At 35.7% G+C, this 17,828-nt stretch overlaps 1 protein-coding gene across 1 annotated transcript; it reads right to left on the bottom strand.

Annotated features, from left to right (window-relative positions):
* Positions 1-3,779: 3,779 nt before the first annotated feature.
* LOC115511508 (tubulin alpha-1B chain) lies at positions 3,780-5,418 on the bottom strand. Its single transcript, XM_030311892.1, has one exon. It carries the CDS (start codon positions 5,322-5,324, stop codon positions 3,969-3,971), a length of 1,356 nt encoding a protein of 451 aa, XP_030167752.1. The 5' UTR covers positions 5,325-5,418; the 3' UTR covers positions 3,780-3,968.
* Between the last annotated feature and the right edge of the window lie 12,410 nt (positions 5,419-17,828).

Raw genomic sequence — 17,828 nt, forward strand, 5'->3', positions numbered from 1 at the left:
CATTGCATAGGTGCACATGAAGCAGTTTTTCCCTCTGGCAACCATCCGCTTGTTCTCTGTAGTTATAGGTCTGATTCTGCTTTTTGTTTTTTCATGTGTTTTGTTTTTCAGATTCTACGTATAAGCGAAATTGTATGGCATTTGTCTTTCTCAATCTGACTTATTTCAGTTAGCATAATACACTGTAGGGAAGATTCTATAAACACAATTAACATATGACCTGGAAATCTCAATTCTAGGTATTCACCCAAGTGAAATAAAAGCCTGTGTTTACCCTCCCCTCACTAACACACAATTACTGAGTGTTTACAGCTGCTTTGTTCAAAATTTTAAAAAACTGAAAAGAAGTGAAATGTCCCTATAAGGGAATAAATAAACTGTGGCATATCTAATTAAATTCTCCTTGGCAACAAAAAGGAACAAACTATTGGAAAACACAGTATGGATGAGCTCAAATGAATTTTTCTAAATGAAAGAAGGCTTTAAAGGCTCTGCACTATATGTTCCAATTTTATCACCTAATGGAAGACACAAAAGCATAATGATGAATAAAAGGTCAATGGTTGCCAGTGGTTAACAGTAGAGGAAATTTAAATTATAAAGGTGGTAGCATGAGTGAGTAGGTGTTGTGATTATTGAACTGTTCTCTATTTTGACAAACATCATCCTCAATGGGGAAAAACTGAGAGCTTTTTCCCTGAGATCAGGAACACGACAGGGATGTCCACTCTCACCGGTGTTATTTAACATAGTGTTGGAAGTCCTAGCATCAGCAATCAGACAACAAAAGGAAATCAAAGGCATCAAAATCGGAAAGTTGAAGTTAAGCTTTCACTTTTTGCAGACGGCATGATATCATACATGGAAAATCTGATAGACTCCACAAAAGTCTGCTAGAACTGATACATGAATTTAGCAAAGTCGCAGGATACAAAATCAATGTACAGAAATCAGTTGTATTCTTATACACTAATAATGAAGCAACAGAAAGACAAAGAAATTGATCCCATTCACAATTGCACCAAGAAGCATAAAATACCTAGGAATAAATCTAACCAAAGATGTAAAAGATCTGTATGCTGAAAACTATAGAAAGCTTATGAAGGAAATTGAAGAAGATATAAAGAAATGGAAAAACATTCCATGCTCATGGATTGGAAGAATAAATATTGTCAAAATGTCAATACTACCCAAAGCTATCTACACATTCAGTGCAATCCCAATCAAAATTGCACCAGCATTCTTCTCGAAACTAGAACAAGCAATCCTAAAATTCATATGGAACCACAAAAGACCCCAAATAGCCAAAGTAATTTTGAAGAAGACCAAAGCAGGAGGCATCACAATCCCAGACTTTAGCCTCTACTACAAAGGTGTCATCATCAAGACAGCATGGTATTGGCACAAAAACAGACACATAGACCAATGGAATAGAATAGAAACCCCAGAACTAGACCCACAAACGTATGGCCAACTCATCTTTGACAAAGCAGGAAAGAACATCCAATGGAAAAAAGACAGTCTCTTTTTATTTCCTTATAAAGGATGGTTTTGTGTTATATGTAGTACCTTGTTGCTAAATCAGCTCTTAGATGTATTTTCTATGTTTTCTTCTGAAACTTTAATATTTTTATATTGCTCTTAGTACTGATATTCAACTTTTGTACAAGGTTGAAGTATAAATGAAGTTCATATTTCATGTATGGATATCTAATTGAAAATACTGTCCTTGCTTTGTCATTTTTTGTCAAAAATGTATCACTCATATTTGTGTAATGTCACTTTTTATCTATGGTAATTTTCCTAATTCTAAAGCATATTTTGTATGATAGTATCATATCCATTCCAGCATTGTCCTGGTTTGGATTTGCATGGTTTATCATTCTCCATCTTTTACTTTTAATCTATTGATACTTTTATAATTAAGTTTGGTTTCCTGCAGGCAATATATAATTGATTCTTATATTTTTATCTGATCTCATAAATAATCTCTGTTTTGTAATTGATGTGTTCTAGTAAGTTGCATTATTTTAATTTTAATTTGCTATTTGGATATTTTTATACTTTTGCTGAGGAATTACAACCTGCATACCTAATTCTTCAGAGGCTATGCAGAGGTATTATTTTACCAATTCAACTAAAACTTAGAAGCCTTACAATCCTATCGTTCCCTTTACCCTTCTCTCTTTTTTAGTGTTAACATTGTGTTATTGTTGTCACATGCACTGTACCTTTATACTACTATACTATACATGTACTATGTCAAACACTTATATAATTTTTGCTTTCTAACTTAGTCTCTCGTATTTGCCCAGATATTTACAAATTTTGCTCTTCTTCCTTTATTCCTTATGCCTCAAATTTCTATCTGGTATAATTTGTCTTAAGCCCCAAAATCTTCCTTTTGAATTTTTTTTTGAGCTGGTCAGCTGGTCATAAATTGTCATAGTTTTCCTTAATCTGCAAACATTTTTATCTTACTTTTACTGCTTATGAATATGATAGGTGCTCATAAAATTCAGAATTACCAGTTCTTTAGTAGTTTGTGATGTTACTGGGCATTGTTTTCCTTGAGTTTCTCTCTCTGTTCCAGATTCTCTGTCACTCTGATTCCTGTGGCCCTTTTCCTGGTCCACTGGCTAGAAAGGGGAGGTTCTTTCACCACCCTGACCTGCTGCCCTGCAGTTTCATGCAATTGGGAGAGTCTCATGGTGAGGTGGTAGGAGAAAAGAGAGAAAATAATAGCAGAGATTTCCCCTACACTCTTTAGACCAAATGAACCCCTTTCACACTCCCTCTGTGCAGAAGGATGGGCTCTGAGTCATTTTTTAAAGATGTAATTGACATATAACACTGTATAAGTTGGAGGTAAATAATATGTTGACTTGATACATTTATATATTTGTAGTATGATCACCACCATACCTTTAGCTTAACAACTCTAAGATCATGTCACATAATTATTGTTTCTTTTTTTGTGGTCAGAACACTTAAGATCTAGTCTGAGAACAAACTGAGGGTTTATGGGGCATGGGAGGGAGGGGTGGGTGATGTGTATTGAGGAGGGCACCTGTTGGGATGAGCACTGGGTGTTGTATGGAAACGAATTTGACAATAAATTTCATTAAAAAAAAAAGATCTAATCTCTTAGCAATCTTGAAGTATATAATGCAGTGTTGTTTATTATAATCACTATGCTGTGCTTTAGGTCTCCAGAATTTATTTATCTACTAGTTGCAGGTTTATACCCTTTTAACATCTCTGAGTCTTAGTGCCTTAGCACTGTGGCTTTATGCTTGAACCTGCCTTTTATCCTGACCTGGTCTGAGAAGAAAGATTTCTCTCCCACATTCCCCTGCATGCAGACTCTTTCACCTATTCCTCTTCCTGGAAAGTGTAGTTTTCTCTGATTTTTTGTTATGTGCATTCACTGACCATTTCCAGGATTTGGCTCATTCACAGGTAAAAATCAGTAGATAAATGAGGTGGGATAAAGGAGAAGAAGAACAAAGACAGTAGAAGTTTACCACAGTACAGGTCCCTCAGTTTTGGTTTCTCTTATATCTGCCTGTTCTTTAGTTTTTTGAGTCCTCAAGGAGTTTGTTGTTATTTTGTCCAGAATTTTAGATGTAATCAGAGGTAGAGATAGGTTGATGTGGATTCATTCCATCTTATTTGGCTAAGAAGTCAAATCAGTGTCTTTTTCTCTAAAATTTGTTAAAAGGGAAAAAAAAGTACTTAGTATAGTTTTGAATTATAATTTTAGAATGTCAAACACATTTTTTTTTCCTTTCATAAAGCCTTTACTTTGAGACATGATGCAAAAATCTGACAGGTACACATGGAAAAGTAAGACATGGTCACAGTTAAAAGTGAAGACAATCTAACCAGAAGCTTTAATGCCTGTCAGCTAATGTTGAAGCTTAAGTTCTGAGTGTGACATGCTGCAGGGTTGAAAGGAATGGTAATTAGTATTCCTCTCCTTCCTCTTCACCCTCTCCTTCAACAGAATCCACACCAACCTCCTCATAATCCTTCTCAAGGGCAGCCATGTCCTCACGGGCCTCAGAAAACTCTCCTTCCTCCATGCCCTCACCCACATACCAGTGAACAAAGGCACGCTTGGCATACATCAGGTCAAATTTGTGGTCCAGGCGAGCCCAGGCCTCAGCAATGGCTGTGGTGTTGCTCAGCATGCACACAGCTCGCTGTACTTTGGCCAGGTCTCCACCAGGTACCACAGTGGGAGGCTGGTAATTAATGCCAACTTTGAAGCCAGTGGGGCACCAGTCCACAAACTGGATGCTGCGCTTGGTCTTGATGGTGGCAATGGCAGCATTGACATCTTTGGGAACCACATCACCACGGTACAACAGGCAGCAAGCCATGTATTTACCATGGCGAGGGTCGCATTTCACCATCTGGTTGGCTGGCTCAAAGCACGCATTGGTGATCTCTGCTACAGAAAGCTGTTCATGGTAGGCTTTCTCAGCAGAGATGACAGGGGCATATGTGGCCAGAGGGAAGTGGATGCGGGGATAGGGCACCAGGTTGGTCTGGAATTCTGTCAGATCCACATTCAGGGCTCCATCAAATCTGAGGGAAGCAGTGATGGAAGACACAATCTGGCTAATAAGGCGGTTAAGGTTAGTGTAGGTTGGGCGTTCAATATCGAGGTTTCTACGACAGATGTCATAGATGGCCTCGTTGTCTACCATGAAGGCACAATCAGAGTGCTCCAGGGTGGTGTGGGTAGTGAGGATGGAGTTGTAGGGCTCAACGACAGCAGTGGAAACCTGGGGGGCTGGGTAAATGGAGAACTCCAGCTTGGACTTCTTGCCATAATCGACAGAGAGACGTTCCATCAGCAGGGAGGTGAACCCGGAACCAGTTCCCCCTCCAAAGCTGTGGAAAACCAAGAAGCCCTGAAGACCCGTGCACTGGTCGGCCAGTTTCCGAATTCGGTCCAAGACAAGGTCGATGATCTCCTTGCCGATGGTGTAGTGCCCTCGGGCATAGTTATTGGCAGCATCTTCCTTGCCCGTGATGAGCTGCTCAGGATGGAAGAGCTGGCGGTAGGTGCCAGTGCGAACTTCATCAATGACTGTGGGTTCCAGGTCTACAAACACTGCCCTGGGCACATGCTTGCCAGCTCCCGTCTCACTGAAGAAGGTGTTGAAGGAGTCATCTCCTCCCCCAATGGTCTTGTCACTTGGCATCTGGCCATCGGGCTGGATGCCGTGTTCCAGGCAATAGAGCTCCCAGCAGGCATTGCCGATCTGAACACCAGCCTGGCCAACGTGGATGGAGATGCACTCACGCATGGTGGCTAAGGGTTAGCAGGCGTAGGCGACAGGAGCAGACACCGGGTCCTGGTTACCGTCCCCGACAAGCTAAGAGTCGAGGTAAGTAACGCACTCCCAAACACATTTTTTTTTTTTATCTTCAGTGAAGTGAAAAACAAATTTTTCTGTTACTTAGTGGCCATTCCAGGCATCTCATAAAGAATTTACATGTAAAATGCATCTTATAGGTTTTGGTGCTCTGAATGTAGAAACTTTGTTATCAGAGGAGAGAAGATATGGATATACCTTCTCAGAATCAAAACACAGCCCATAGGTAATATTTTCAAAGTCTACAATAATAACAACTTCTATGAACTCCTTTTAAATAATTAAAAAGTAATATAGAAATTTAATATACGTTTCTTTTTTTATTTTATTTTTTTTGTTTTAGTCTTAATAGAGAGACAGACAGACACAGTGCATGAGCAGGGGGAGGGGCAGAGCAAGAGAGGGACAGAGAATCTGAAGCAGGCTCCAGGCTCTGATCTGTCAGCACAGAGCTCAACTTGGGGCTCAAACTCACAAGCCGTGAGATCATGACCTGAGCTGAAATCGGCTCAACTGACTGAGCCACTCAGGCACCCCAAATATAACAGTTTCATGATGAAATACAAACTGTTCTGTGGACACAGGATAAATTCACCATTTTATAGAAGGAAACTCAAATTCTTTATTTATTTCCTGTTGTATATCATCTATGTGAAAATACAAGTTTTTTGTTTTTTTGTTTGTTACCAAACATCTCTGTGTGTATGTGACTAGACATACACCAATGTATAATTATAAATACAGATGATACACTTAAAATTTCCCATTTTTAAATATAATTATCTTTATCAGCATAATATGTAGAGAGTATATGTATTATAATATGTTATCTCAACAAGTTGGAATACTTATAAAACAGAAATATCATAGTTCTTTTCTATGTATTCATGTATATTATAACTCTTTCACCTAGTAGAATCTCAAACATATTAAATACTAATATGTTAACCAAAGTACTTATTTTTATTTATAACAAACACAAGAAAAAAGTAGAAAACAGAAAACCAGGAACTATTGAAATGTTCTCCCTATGAGAACAGATTTCATATTTACAAAATGTAGGTCAAAACCAGAAATATTAACAGTATCTAAAAATATTTTAATTTCCTGTTACTCTATAGTTTTCTATAATGAAAGATTGAGAAGTAGGAATAAATTAATATAAATGATCAAATTTTATGTTTTTACTTTCCCAGACATATACCAGGTTTCTGCAGATTGATCATAATTTAATTCAATTTAGTAATAATCTAATGTTTTAAACTTAACTAAGGATCTTGATATTTATCATAAAGCCAATGGAAAACAATATAAAAATAACTAAATCCTGAGAAATAAAACCCTAATCTTGTAAACAACAACAACTAGAATATAATTTTTACATGGTGGTCTGTAGAAATCAGGAAGACAGAGCTGTTTTAAATGAAATTATTAAATCAACATAATTAGTTTAAAGATTCACCCTGTAATTAGCTATATTACAAAACTTCTTAATATTCATCTTATATCTCTATGTTTTAATAGAGATTTAAAATCATATTTATATCATATTGTATCATATTCATGGTTTTTTTGTGAACTGATAACCAATATTTTTTTCTTATCTATCATTCTAATAACAAGATTATATTTAAGTTTACTTCTCAATTTGCTGTTTTAGAAAAAAACAAAAACAAAATGTTATATTTAAGTATTAACAAAATTTCTCTTTTTTTTCCTATTAATTTTACTTGGACTAGATATTCCTAGAATGATGACTATCTAGATAAATTGCATATTTTAAGAAAATTAGTTCATCTTTAAAATTGCCTGACAAGGAAAAAAGAGAGACATAAAGGAATAGTTTTTAGAAAAAGCAATGACAAAGATTCAGCTACAGACAGATACTATATTCTATTTTTAAATACAAGGGAAGTCTTATATGCAGGAAACCATTTTGAAACATAGAATCAGATTGACAGAAAGCCCACAATAATGATTATAAGAAATAATTCAGGTTCCTGACAATCCTGTCAAGACCGTATGATTAGAAAGAATGAAAGGGGATGTCCTAAGTGAAGCAAACTATCTTGAAGATAAATATGGTCGAAATTCTCCTCATTAGGATTTTCCCATTGTTCTAATATGTCTTTTGTGGTACGCAGAATATTATTTCCCTAAAGATCCCACATGCTGATCCCTAGAGCTTGTGAATGAATATGTGACCTTTAACAGCAAAGAAGACTATAGATGTGCTCAGGTTGAAGATTTTTAAATGAGTCCCACTGTAATCACAAGGTTCCTTATAAATGGGAGACAGGAAGAGGAAGAGTTAGAGCCAAAAAGGAGATGTAATGGCTAAAGCAGATTTTTGAATGATATGATTGATGACTTTGAAGATGGAAGGACCTTCAGTCAATGAATAAAGTCTGTCTCCAGAAGTTAGAAAAGGCAAGAACCTTCAAAAGGAAACCGACCCTGCTGATACCATGATTCCAGCCCCATGAAACACATTTCAGACTTCTGACCTTCAGAACTGAAAGAAAATAAATTTATGTTGTTTTAATTTAAATTTAAGCCATGAAGTTTGTGGTTAATTTGTTAGAATATAAATAGGAAACTAATAAAATTATCAAATGAATAATCTTTTATTTCTAAAGTTAGAAACCATGAGAAATTGGTTGATGATAGGTCAGAAGAGAAGTATCATTTGCATGTATCTAACATCCTCAACCTTACAGCAAAGACATCCTCAAGTGTAGACTTTAGAAATGGGGAGCCTCCTCTTGTATGGAATGTGAACATAAGAAATTTATTTTGTATTCACCTCACAGTTTGGGGGATACATTTGTTATGATTATTTTTCAGGCAACTTGAGAAAGATAATATCTTTATGTCACTTAGGATACAAGATGCTGAAGAGCCAAGCATCTGTATCCTATATGTCTGTGAATCAGGATGAGGCTTTGCTGAGGCAGCTGCCTGAGTATAACAGTTGAAAGCAAATATGTGAATATGAGGAGAAGCATTCACTGTGCTCTTCTGATTACACTAAATGTGATTGTGAAGAGCTGAAATGTAAAGAAAGCAAAACGTGGGTTGCTTAAGGAGAGTGGTGATATTTTGGTAGCATATCACTAGTGACTGTCCTATGGATTTTCTAAAGGATAGCTTGCATGAAGGCTTCTGACACACCCAGACTCAAACTCTTAGAAATAAAATATGCCTGGTTAACAGTTTCATGTGACAGCATATACTTTGGATAGCATATTGTTTACTCAGATACACATGTGCCATCAGCATCTGATGGCAACAACATATGGGGAAAATTGGACAGCCCCTGCCTCAACAGGCCAACCAAAAATGGCACCTTTGGGACTGGTCTTGGAATATGGAGTCAAGTCAAAGTGGCAGTTCTAGAGGTTTGGTATAACAAGGAAAAAGATTTGCAAGTAGAAATATGAACGTTAAGAGATTAGAGGGAGAGCCCTCCAAGGAGGCTTGTCAAGGCTGCAAACAGTTTGGAAAAATTTGTGGAAACAGTGGAAGAATTTGTGTGTGGACTACATGCATCACAAGACTCACAGAATGTCTCTAATACAACATATCAAATTGAGGGCTTGTGCTCTTACCCTATATTAGATATATTTATCACTAAAGAATCTGAAGTTTAATAGTCAGTGATCAGGATTATAGATATCCATCCAGGGCAGGATAGGGTGAGAAAGGCTTGTGCAAGTCTTGTGGTAAAATTAACCTATGGCTATGTGGCTTTTATTATTGTCTTTAATGACTTGAACATAATAATTTAAAAGGGAATTTACCTTTTAACTGGTTGAAATAGGGGCAATATGACTGTATCCTCAGGTGAGATCAATGGGGCAATGTTTCACAGTAACATCTGCAAGTTTGTATTGGTGAAAACTGTTTTATTATATCTTAGAATATTACTATGCATCATCTACTGAACCATTTGTTCTAATTACCAACCTAAACACTGCAATTATATAGTTAATGGGTAAAAGTTACTTCTGTGGAAGAGGAATGGAAAATGATATTCTAATTGTAACTATTTATCTGTATCAAACATTTGTCTAATGCTGTTATGCAGTATAAAAGGTTTTATAGGATTATTAGTATAATTAAATACAAAGCAAATATAGAGATGAAAAAAATCTAGGATGAGAAAGCATTTGGAAAGATTAAATTGAAGTCCTCAATGTGATACTCATGGAATAAGATTAGCCAGAAAAAGAGGTCAAATTGGCCTTAAATTACCATGTGATAGAATGCTTCCATCAACACACGTAAAAAAGTACAAGTATCTCTTAATACAAGAGCAAAACGAATATTCCAACTGGTAAAAGATTATTAAGAGACCTATGAAGTGAGAAGGTCACTTTCTCTCTCTCTCTCTCTCTCTCTCTTTTGTTGTTTGAATGAATGAATTTCTGATTTTTATCATATGATTCAAATCCTGTGATCATTGACATGGTAGAAAGATTATAGCTTTCTATAAAATGATGCATAAATATTTTAATACTAATGAAGGAAGATAGTTAAGATACATGAGGCAAATGACACCACATAGGATTAAAGTGTACACTGGGGTGGGATAGGAAGCAGGACGCAGAAACATGATTTGCCCTCCTTAGGTGTGCATCAGGCACTTTTAATCTTCACCAGAATTCCTTGTCAGTATGGACCAGTGGAATTCAGTAGCTGAACAATAAACGAGTGCCCTACAGGGTTTAACAAGTACTGATTACTGATCTAAGACTGCTTTAAAAGGATATGTCTAGTTCCTCCAGATTGTTTATTGTGAATAAACCTGAAATATATGCACTACAAACACATGACTAGTGGATTTTATAGGCTTAGAGACAATAAAACTTAGTATTCCCTGAGTTAATTCATTCTGCACACAATTCTTGTCTCTCTGAATCTGAAATACTTTTCAGCGTGAAAAAGGAGTCCTAAGAATATGCATGTGCTGGTATTGGGATTGCCCAGGTATTGGAGTGGATTTTGTTTCTGTAGAGTGTCTCTTACTAATTGGTATTAAAGTTGGGCTCTGTATTGAGACTGGAAAACAAAACTATTTGTAATTTTCTCGTTTCATACCACTAAATATTTCAGTATCTGGCATCCACACCCTATGCTATCCCTTTTTTTCTATTTCCTCATTTTTGGGCACTGATTTCTTTTTCTTACCACCTTCCCAAGCTCTGTTCTTAACAATATTCAACTTTTAATTAAATAATTCTACTCATCTTATAAAAACTTGGCAATATTCTCAAAATAAATTTTAAAAATTAAATTCTAATTACAAAATTTACAACACAGAACTCTTCAGTTATGTTCAGTTCTCTGCTTCTCTTCACATTCAGAAGTGCTGCTAAGAAATCTTGTCTCTGCTCTTGAATTGTGCTTCCCCATCTTTTCTGAATCAACTTTATTCAGTACTATTTATTTAAAACAGCTCCTCTGTCATCACTTTTGGTCTCCACTGGGCCACATCTAAGCAGCATTTAAAATAGTTGCTAACTCTGTCCTTCATGAAACTCTTGTTTCCAAGATATCCTGTGAGTTCTCCCAAATGTTTTTTCCTGTTCTAGCTAATTTTCAACTCCCCAGGAATATGACTCATATCTTTCTGAAATTTCTTGAAATTCCTGAGCTTCTTTGATGTTCCCCGTTGTCAGTTCTTGGATGGAGATCTTTGCTACTCTGTTTAATTCCATTCCCTGGAGTGATTGTATCTAGTCTTTTGGTTATATAATTATATTGATTTTTCAAATTATTGCTCTAGCCCAATGTAGTTCCCTGTATTCCATATTTGTAGATAAAAATGACCACATAAATCTCCTTATACATACATAGTAGGTAATTCAGGCCTTCTGTATTCAAAAGGAAACTTGAATTCTCCATTCAGCCTCTCGGTTCTCACCACTTCTCTCATTATTGCCTCAGTCAATCCACTGTCTCTCATTAGGGCTGTGAGATAACCCTTTCTGCAATGCTAAAACTATTGAAAATGATGAAAGTAACCATACTGTCCCTATATGGTAGCCACTAGCAACATGTGTCTGTTGAATACTTGAATTGTGGTTAGTGGGACTAAAGATGTGAAATTTTAATCTTATTTAGTTTTAATTACATGAATTGAAATATAAAGAGCTACATGTGGCTAGTAGCTTCCACATGTAGCTTTTACTTATAGCAGAACAGTAAAAATGCCCTTCTGAAATCATGCCACTTTCAGATTCAAATTTCTCCAAGTCTTTCTGTTATCCTTAAGGTTAAGCTCAGTTCTCTACTGTGGGAAAATAGGTTCCACTTACATAAATGGGTTAGAAGAAAGCGTAGGGCAGAAAGCCGCCACCACGGGGCAAAAGTGCCCAAGGTTAGCTAGCAGGTTATTGTAACTGGATCGTGAGTAACTTGTTATATCACCTGCAGGAAATTACTTTCCATCTGGTGCCAATATAATTTGATTACAAACTCCACTTGCCCCCCCAGACCCTTTGCTTACACACACAAGTTAATGATTACTGTCTGATTGTTTTCTCCATGTTCAGATGTGTAAGATCTTGTTTTCTTCACATTCACCACATGGGTGATAGCTTGTGAGCTCAATAAATGCAGAGATGAAACCCCTGTTCGGGCTTTTGTCTCCTCTCGGACAGTAGCCTCTCTCGTATTCAATTCTGCATCTGCTCTCTTGCTGGACAAGAGAGAACTCCAGACCCATAGTCTGTGATATCCTACAATAGCCAAATATATTTGGTCCCTTCATCCGAAGGACCCAGTTTAATAATCTAACTCGATTTCTGTTTTTTATCCCTTAGCTTACTCTACCCTGGTCTTGAAATCAACCTGTTTATTCTTCAGCATGTTACTCTAAGGGAGAAGATGACATGTTTGTGCTTCAAGGTCCATATATTAGCTGTAGCCTCATCCTGCAACACTGTCCTTACAGATATTTTTATGACTTGCTTCCTAATGTGTTTGATCTCTCCTAAGTGACTATACTTTAGAGAATCCCTCTTATTTAAGATAATAATCCCCATTACTCTCTTCCCCATGATATGCTTCCTGTTTCTATATAACACAGATCAATTTTTAAAATGTATAAGAATGTATAGTAATGAACATGAGTTTGTATAATGGTTTATTGTCTTCATGAGAACAGAATATTTGTTTATAGCTCAAGTTTCAGAAGCTGGAAGAGAGACTTCTATATAACTAAGGTTTAATACATACTCTTTGTCCAAATAGACAAAAAAAGTATTAATAAACATTAGAATGACAGTATACATTCTTCAAGGGATTTGAAAATTACATATATTCAAAATTTTAAAAGAAAAGCAACAAGTCTTGATCAAAGTTAAAGTCATTCAAAAATATTAGAGTGCTATATAAAAATTCAAAGTCATGCCATATTGATAGATGTAAGTATGACAAAAATCTATTTTTCATGTCCTTTTAAAAATAAAAAAATAAATAGAATGAGCAAAAAACAGGCAAATGGTTTAAAATAATTACAAAAAAAGGTGGCATCATGAACTTAATTTCAAACAAGTATGAACTGAGGGCAATTAATTAAAAACAGTATGGCCACAAATAGGATAAAGGATGTAGTCTGTAATTAAGATCTATAAGCTGGGCCTTGTTAGCTTTCATATATTTGTTAGAACTGCAGTGTACTTTTAAACTATGATTTGTACTTGTAAATTTAGGATATATTAACATATCCTTAAAATATGGTGCTTAAGGGGCGCCTGGGTGGCGCAGTCGGTTAAGCGTCCGACTTCAGCCAGGTCACGATCTGGCGGTCCGGGAGTTCGAGCCCCGCGTCGGGCTCTGGGCTGATGGCTCAGAGCCTGGAGCCTGTTTCCGATTCTGTGTCTCCCTCTCTCTCTGCCCCTCCCCCATTCATGCTCTGTCTCTCTCTGTCCCAAAAATAAATAAACGTTGAAAAAAAAAATATGGTGCTTAACAAATTGTTGTATTTTGGTTCAGTGCAGAATTCATCTATTTAAAAAAAAATTTTAATGTTTATTTACTTTTGAGAGACAGAGAGATAGTGGGGAAGGGGTAGAGAGAGAGAGGGAAACACAGAATCTCAAGCAGGCTCTAGGCTCTGAGCTGTCAGCACAGAGCCCAAAGCGGGGGTGAAACTCATGGAGTGTGAGATCATGACCTGAGATGAAGTCGATGCTTAGATGACTGAGCCCCCCCAGGCACCTCCAGAATGCATCCATTTTTAATAGCACACCAGTGACATGCCATTAAATTACACATGTATGGTGATAACCCATAGTAATATACTTCTGATCACTTAGCTCAACCTTCTTGTCTAGGTAAAGGGAATTACTCTTTATCAATGCTGTGTGTACAAATACAGGCAGAAATAATAGAATCATTTGTTCTTTAATTCTGTTACCTCCATAAACATTTTACGATACCTTGCTGTTTTACAATAATCTTATTACATGTTGAAAATAATATGGCAAGTAATTTAATTTTGGTAAATTAAGGTGGTTGTATTAAATAAGGATAAATGTGATGAATCTCTTGTGGACTAAGATCTATTTAGCACATAATTCAGTTGAAAATATCTGCTTATTTTGTATTAATTGGAAGGTATAACATTTGAAAAACTTTGTAGTCTCATTTAGATTTTATTTGCAACAAATTATGGGTAATGCATTTGGGACTTCTCAGATATTTGTAAACAAATAGATACTCATAGTAAAAGGCATTTATACCTAAGAAAACAAAATATTAATTTTGACTACAGTAATTATTTTCATAATTAACATTTGTTCAGCCAAATGCAATTTTTAATGTGAACTAATGAGTGTGTTAGGAGGAAACAGCCATACACAACGTATAGGAGCATTTGTGTACTCCACAAATCCAGAGAGGAACAGTGGATGGGCAAGTATGAAAATAATATCCCATATACTGTGCAACGATGTGTCATTCATTATTGTATAATGATAGCACTTGAAATCTTGTATTTTGTTGGGGCACCTGGGTGGCTTAGGTGGCTAAGTGTCCAACTATTGGTTTCAGCTCAGGTCACCATCTCTTGGTTTGTGAACTTGAGACCCACGTCAGGCTCCACACTGTTAGCATGAAGCCTGCTTGGGATTCTCTCTGACCCTCTCTTTGCCCCTCCCCCTCTTGCTCTCTCTGTCTCTCAAAATAAATAACTTTAAATTTTTAAAAATATTTTATCATGTACTCATGCCCATTTTTGTAACATTGTAGCATAGTTGATCTTCTCTATTCCAGTTTTATTTCAGGAAAAAAATTGGGGCAAAATTATTTGTATTTGATTTCATATCAAGAATAAGTTTAATAGGGGCACCTGGGTGACTCAGTTGGTTAAGTATCTGACTCTTGATTTTGGCTCAGGTCATGATTTCACAGTCATGAGATTGTGCCCCACAGGTCTGGCTCTGCACTGGGCTTAGAGCCTGCTTAAGATTCTTTCCCTCTTCCTCTGCCCCTCCCCCACTGGTGCACAAGCCCTCTCAATCAATCAATAAACAAACAAACAATAAAACTGTTAAATTATTCAATGTTAGTTAAGAGAAAAACTCTCCAAAATGGGTAAGTTCTATTGGGAAATAGAAATGCATCTTCATAGTAGGATAAATCACTGGTAAAATTTAAAAAAAAATAATAAAAGATTGGTTTTAAAAAAATCAGTGTTTTTGTTTTATTCCAAGAAAATAAAAAGCATGTATCCAGCAAACTTTGAAATGATGTCTTGAGTATCTGGTGATCAGAAACATTAAAAAATAAAGCAATAAAACCATTGTTTTCTAACAAAAAATGGCAACATCAAAATTTTGGTAGTTTTTGATAGGGCTAAAAAACACTGTCATACACTCTAATTTATGTTTTATTGTTATTTTAATGATTTTTTTGTTTATTACATTGATAATTCATTATTACATGCTGGAAATATTTTGACATTTTTTACAGTGATCTCCTTTAATGATAAAGTACATACTTAAACGGTGCAATAATTTATCTTGGTTTCCGTATATTATTTCAGTAAATGATGACTTTCCTTTGCAACATTTATATATATGATTTCTGTTTTGTGTTGTGTTGGGTTTAATGAAAATGCCCTGGGATTTCAGTATAAATGTCGGTGCTTCCTTTGGTTTTCTGATAAAGGCAGTTTACTTGTTATTTCTATATTCCTTAGAGATGGTCTTTTGCTTTCTTTTTTAAATTATCGGTATCAAATAAACTTTGTACTTAATCCATCATAGTACTTTTTGGTTTTTTCAGATCCTGTTTTGTTTTCTCTTACCCTGTGTATGGAACCACTGAGGGAATGGAACTTCATTATCAGATGTGTGCTCTTGGTTATTCTTTGCTTGACCTTGGGCTCTGCCATTTTCTTTTATAGGCAGTTTTCTCTGAGATGTTTGGCTTATCATCAGCCTGTGCAGTATCCAGTTTTTATAATGTATTCTCTTTTAACATAGAAAATGTTCAACTTACTCATATCACATTCTAACCTACATCATATCTACTTATGACAACAGGAAGATTTCTAGTATTTCAGAGCATTTGTATTTGTTTATGTACAAATTTGTATTTGTTACAAAATAATTGCACACCTTTCCATTTTGTTTAAGATTTGTTGAATTTTATAAAGATACTTGTAGTTTGATGGCACTCATAGTAAAGAAACAATATACTGTGTACACTTGCAATATACCAGACCCTCTTCTAGGCACTTTATTTTTTTTTTTAAGTTTTTATTTAAACTCCAGTTAGTTAACATACAGTGTACTATTAGCTTCAGGTGTACAACGTAGTGATGCAACAATTCCGTACAAAACCCAGTGCTCATCACAAGTGCACTCCTTAATTCCCATCACCTATTTAGCGCATCTCCCCACCCGCCTCCCCTCTGGTTTGTTCTTTGTAGTTAGGAATCAGTTTCTTTGTTTGTCTCTCTCTTTTTCTCTATGCTCATTTGTCTTGTTTCTTAAATTCCACATATAAGTGAAATCATATGGTATTTGTCTTTCTCTGACATATTTTGGTTAACATAATACTCTCTAGTTCCATCCATGTCGTTGCAAATGGCAAGATTTCATTCTTTTTTAAGGTTGAGTGATATTCCATTGTATAGCTATACCACATCTTCTTTATTTAGCAATCAGTTGATGGACATCTGGGCTGTTTCCATTATTTGGCTGTTGTTGATAATACTGCATCAAGGGTGCATGTAGGCAGTTTCTTTTTCTTTTTCTTTTTACTTAATTTAATTAATTTTTTTCCAAGTCAGCCATGACTTAGCTTGCCAAGAGCTTACTGAGAGTGGCTCTGCAGACCACGGTGCAGCCCTCTTGGCACTTGATTTTTAAAACTTACACTTACATCCTGAAATACTTTGACTCCATTGATTAGACAATAAGTTTGAGAAAAACAAAAACAAAAACAAAAACATACAGCCAAGGGCAAGACTAGGTTTCAAACCCAAAATGTAACTAATATCTCTAAGTTCTCTGTGTAAAATATGCATTTCTGTTGAAGATATCCTAGATTAAATATTGCTCTTTCTCAGTCTCTCTTGCTCCTTCACTCCACTTCTCTTTTCCCTGTGTGTGTGTGTTTGCATGAACATGTGTGAGTTAGCATAGACTTTCACGAAAAATGTAAGGAGACCTAACTGTTGGGTAGGGACTAGGGAATAATTTGAATTTTAGCAAATGAAGTTAAATCTGTATTATTCACAGTAATTAAAAATCAGCAAACACCACTACAACATAATACTATCATGGCAAATACAGGGGTGGGACAGTTAATAGACTATATTTACGAGGAATTAGTGTATCCAGGGATCTGTAATCTTGTTAAAATATATGGCATTGTAACTGTCATTCATTATTGCTAAATGTTTTGTTAGATAATGCACTTCCTTACTCATTTATTTCAGTTTATTGTGTTTTTAAATCATCTAACTTTTTATCAAGATAAAGAAAAAAACTCCAATTAAGAGAGTTTTGAGAAACTATATTAGAAAGATAAAATTTAGTATTCTGAAGTCTGCTTATTTACACATTCTTTCTTCTCTTCCAGAATATGTACCACTTATAGGCCAGGAAGTTATCTTATTTATATTTTTATCCATTGCACCTGGGAGGATGTCTGTTACTATAACTGGCTCCTTAAACATTTGGTAAAAATTAAATCAAATGGTAGATGCCCATAAGTAGTTCTGCTTAATTTAAGTACGTTTCCGTATTGTTGGTAGATACAAACTTTTAATCCAGACTGTATGTTATTTTTTCCTCAGGTTTCATAAATAAATTAACAAAGTATTGACATAAAACAAAAACAGTGGTTTGCTCCTCAGTTAGCTATAAGAAACTTTTTTAAAAGACAAAGTTTGGCTTCGAGGCAATTTTC

This window comes from Lynx canadensis, chromosome A1 (genome assembly GCF_007474595.2).
Source record: "Lynx canadensis isolate LIC74 chromosome A1, mLynCan4.pri.v2, whole genome shotgun sequence".
Taxonomy (NCBI): domain Eukaryota; kingdom Metazoa; phylum Chordata; class Mammalia; order Carnivora; family Felidae; genus Lynx; species Lynx canadensis.

Coding starts and splice junctions, on each gene's coding strand:
- LOC115511508 (XM_030311892.1), bottom strand. CDS start 5,324: ATGCGTGAGTGCATCTCCATCCACGTTGGCCAGGCTGGTGTTCAGATC.